The sequence below is a fragment of the Eucalyptus grandis genome, chromosome 1, assembly GCF_016545825.1.
Source record: "Eucalyptus grandis isolate ANBG69807.140 chromosome 1, ASM1654582v1, whole genome shotgun sequence".
Classification (NCBI taxonomy): Eukaryota; Viridiplantae; Streptophyta; class Magnoliopsida; order Myrtales; family Myrtaceae; genus Eucalyptus; species Eucalyptus grandis.
The window spans coordinates 21,631,991-21,633,890 of NC_052612.1; the positions used below are offsets into that span (position 1 = coordinate 21,631,991).

Here is a 1,900-nt window from a genome sequence, read left to right on the forward strand (position 1 = left end):
TAAATTTTGTTAAATGGACCGACCAATCAGAGCCGGGAGGAAATTTGCCTCTTAGATTGGAACATGGCTTAATTATTTCCACATGTGGTTTGCTGCTTGTTTACACTTTTATCCAGCTTAGACATATAGTAAATTCTTTTTGTAAAAAAAGTTGACATACGAATCTCCTCCATCCATATTCAGAAGAAACGAAAGCTTGATCAATCGTTAGAAAGTGGAGAGTCTTCAGTAGACCATGGACAGACGGTAGAGAAAAACATTCACCACAATGTTAAGAAATTGGTTGCAAACCTTTCCTGTGCAACCAGTTTTGCTGACATTATGGGTGACAGTCTGGATGAGCAAACAATCCACAACTCATGCATTTCATCAACTGGTGTGTCCACCAGCATAGAAGGCTATGAAGAAAAGCACAGTACTAACTCTTGCTCTACTCCATCCATTGTGGACCTTGTTTCTCTCATGGATGGATCAGTGCATGATGGCTCAAACTCATGGAGTCAGCAAGACATGGCTTCCCGAAATCAACCGCCGGAGGATCCCAGCGATTATTCAGATGGTTCAGACATTTCAGATGTGGATGAGGAATCAAATGTAACGATCCGAAGGCGAGTGTTCTCTCTATTGTACTTAGACGATGAGTACCCTACAAGACCCGTGGTGCCAATTGGCCCCGCATTCCAGGCGGAAATCCCCGTACGGGTGGGCACGTGCACCAAAAACAATTGCGATACTTTGGAAAGCACAAAATATATAGGCATCCGCTTTTGGCCTAGCGAAGATCGTATCAATGAAACCTTACTGGGAAGCAATGGACCGGGAAGGCATGAGCTTTGCTCTCGTAAGTCACCAGGATCAGCTAACCGTATGAAAAGGCGTGTGTATAAATCAACTAGGAAATTTGATGAAATGGGAGAAGAAGTCTCGAAGACATGGACAATGAGAGAAGAAAATCAGTTCGAAACGCTCATGAAAACAAATCCACCGGTGAACCAGGCAAGCTTTTGGGACAAAGCGTCGAAGTGCATTCCGACCAAGAGCAAGAACAGCATCTTGAGCTACTATTACAATGTGTACATCCGCAAACGAAGTAACATGCAGTTGAGGTCGTCGACCGAGCAAATTATCAGTCACAATAACCAGCCTGAGTCTGAGGAATGATGGGAAAAGTGAAGTTTGTGAGTTCATCCAGAACTCAGTATTTCCATTGGTTATTCTGGATAGTTGTGCCCGTACTCTGCATTTAGTCGTTATTTATTTGTTCCTTACATTTCATCTTGTGGGTAGTTCCTTAAGATTTGCTATTTGTTTATCATTGACGGGGACACTTGCATCATTGATAATTAGCTGGGAGTTTACAGTTGTCGTATCAAATATTCTATGCTATGAGTTTGATAGGCCGCGCACGCTGTCGTGATATGATCATTGTTGTGTTGCTATTAGATTGGAGAGTGAGTGACTGTCATTTGACGATAGCAATGACTGCATGGTCCGACTCAACCCCGAAATCAGACCGAGCCGATCTGGACTAATCGGTTCAAGACTTGGTTCGGTTTTGCAAACCTAGAATCAGCCCAAAGTCACTTCAGTTCTTGGTTATAAGGTCAAAACCACCAGTTCAGGGTGCGTTTGGGAAGACTTTTGGGGAAAGTTTTTAGGAAAATGCAAAGACTTTTCCAAAATACAAACTGTGTTTAGTAAATTATACTTTGAAAGCTCATTTGAAGTACCTTTGAGAAAAATTGTGTTTGGGGTTCAAAGGGCTTTGGTGATAAAAAAAATTATTAAAAGAAAAATAAAAAAAATTGACTAGCAAGGGCAAGCGGCTGCCGATGAGGCAAGTGGCTGCCGGTGGCCTCAAGCAGCCCCCAGAGACAACCAGCGAGGGCCGCCTAGGGTC

At 43.0% G+C, this 1,900-nt stretch overlaps 1 protein-coding gene across 1 annotated transcript; it reads left to right on the forward strand.

Moving 5' to 3' along the window:
* The first annotated feature begins 321 nt into the window (after nt 1-321).
* Nucleotides 322-1,161, forward strand: LOC120296112 (AT-rich interactive domain-containing protein 1-like). Its single transcript, XM_039317767.1, has one exon. It carries the CDS (start codon nt 322-324, stop codon nt 1,159-1,161), a length of 840 nt encoding a protein of 279 aa, XP_039173701.1.
* Nucleotides 1,162-1,900: the final 739 nt, after the last annotated feature.

What these genes read in the sequence shown, in the direction of transcription:
- LOC120296112 (XM_039317767.1), top strand. Translation starts at nt 322, where the DNA reads ATGGGTGACAGTCTGGATGAGCAAACAATCCACAACTCATGCATTTCA.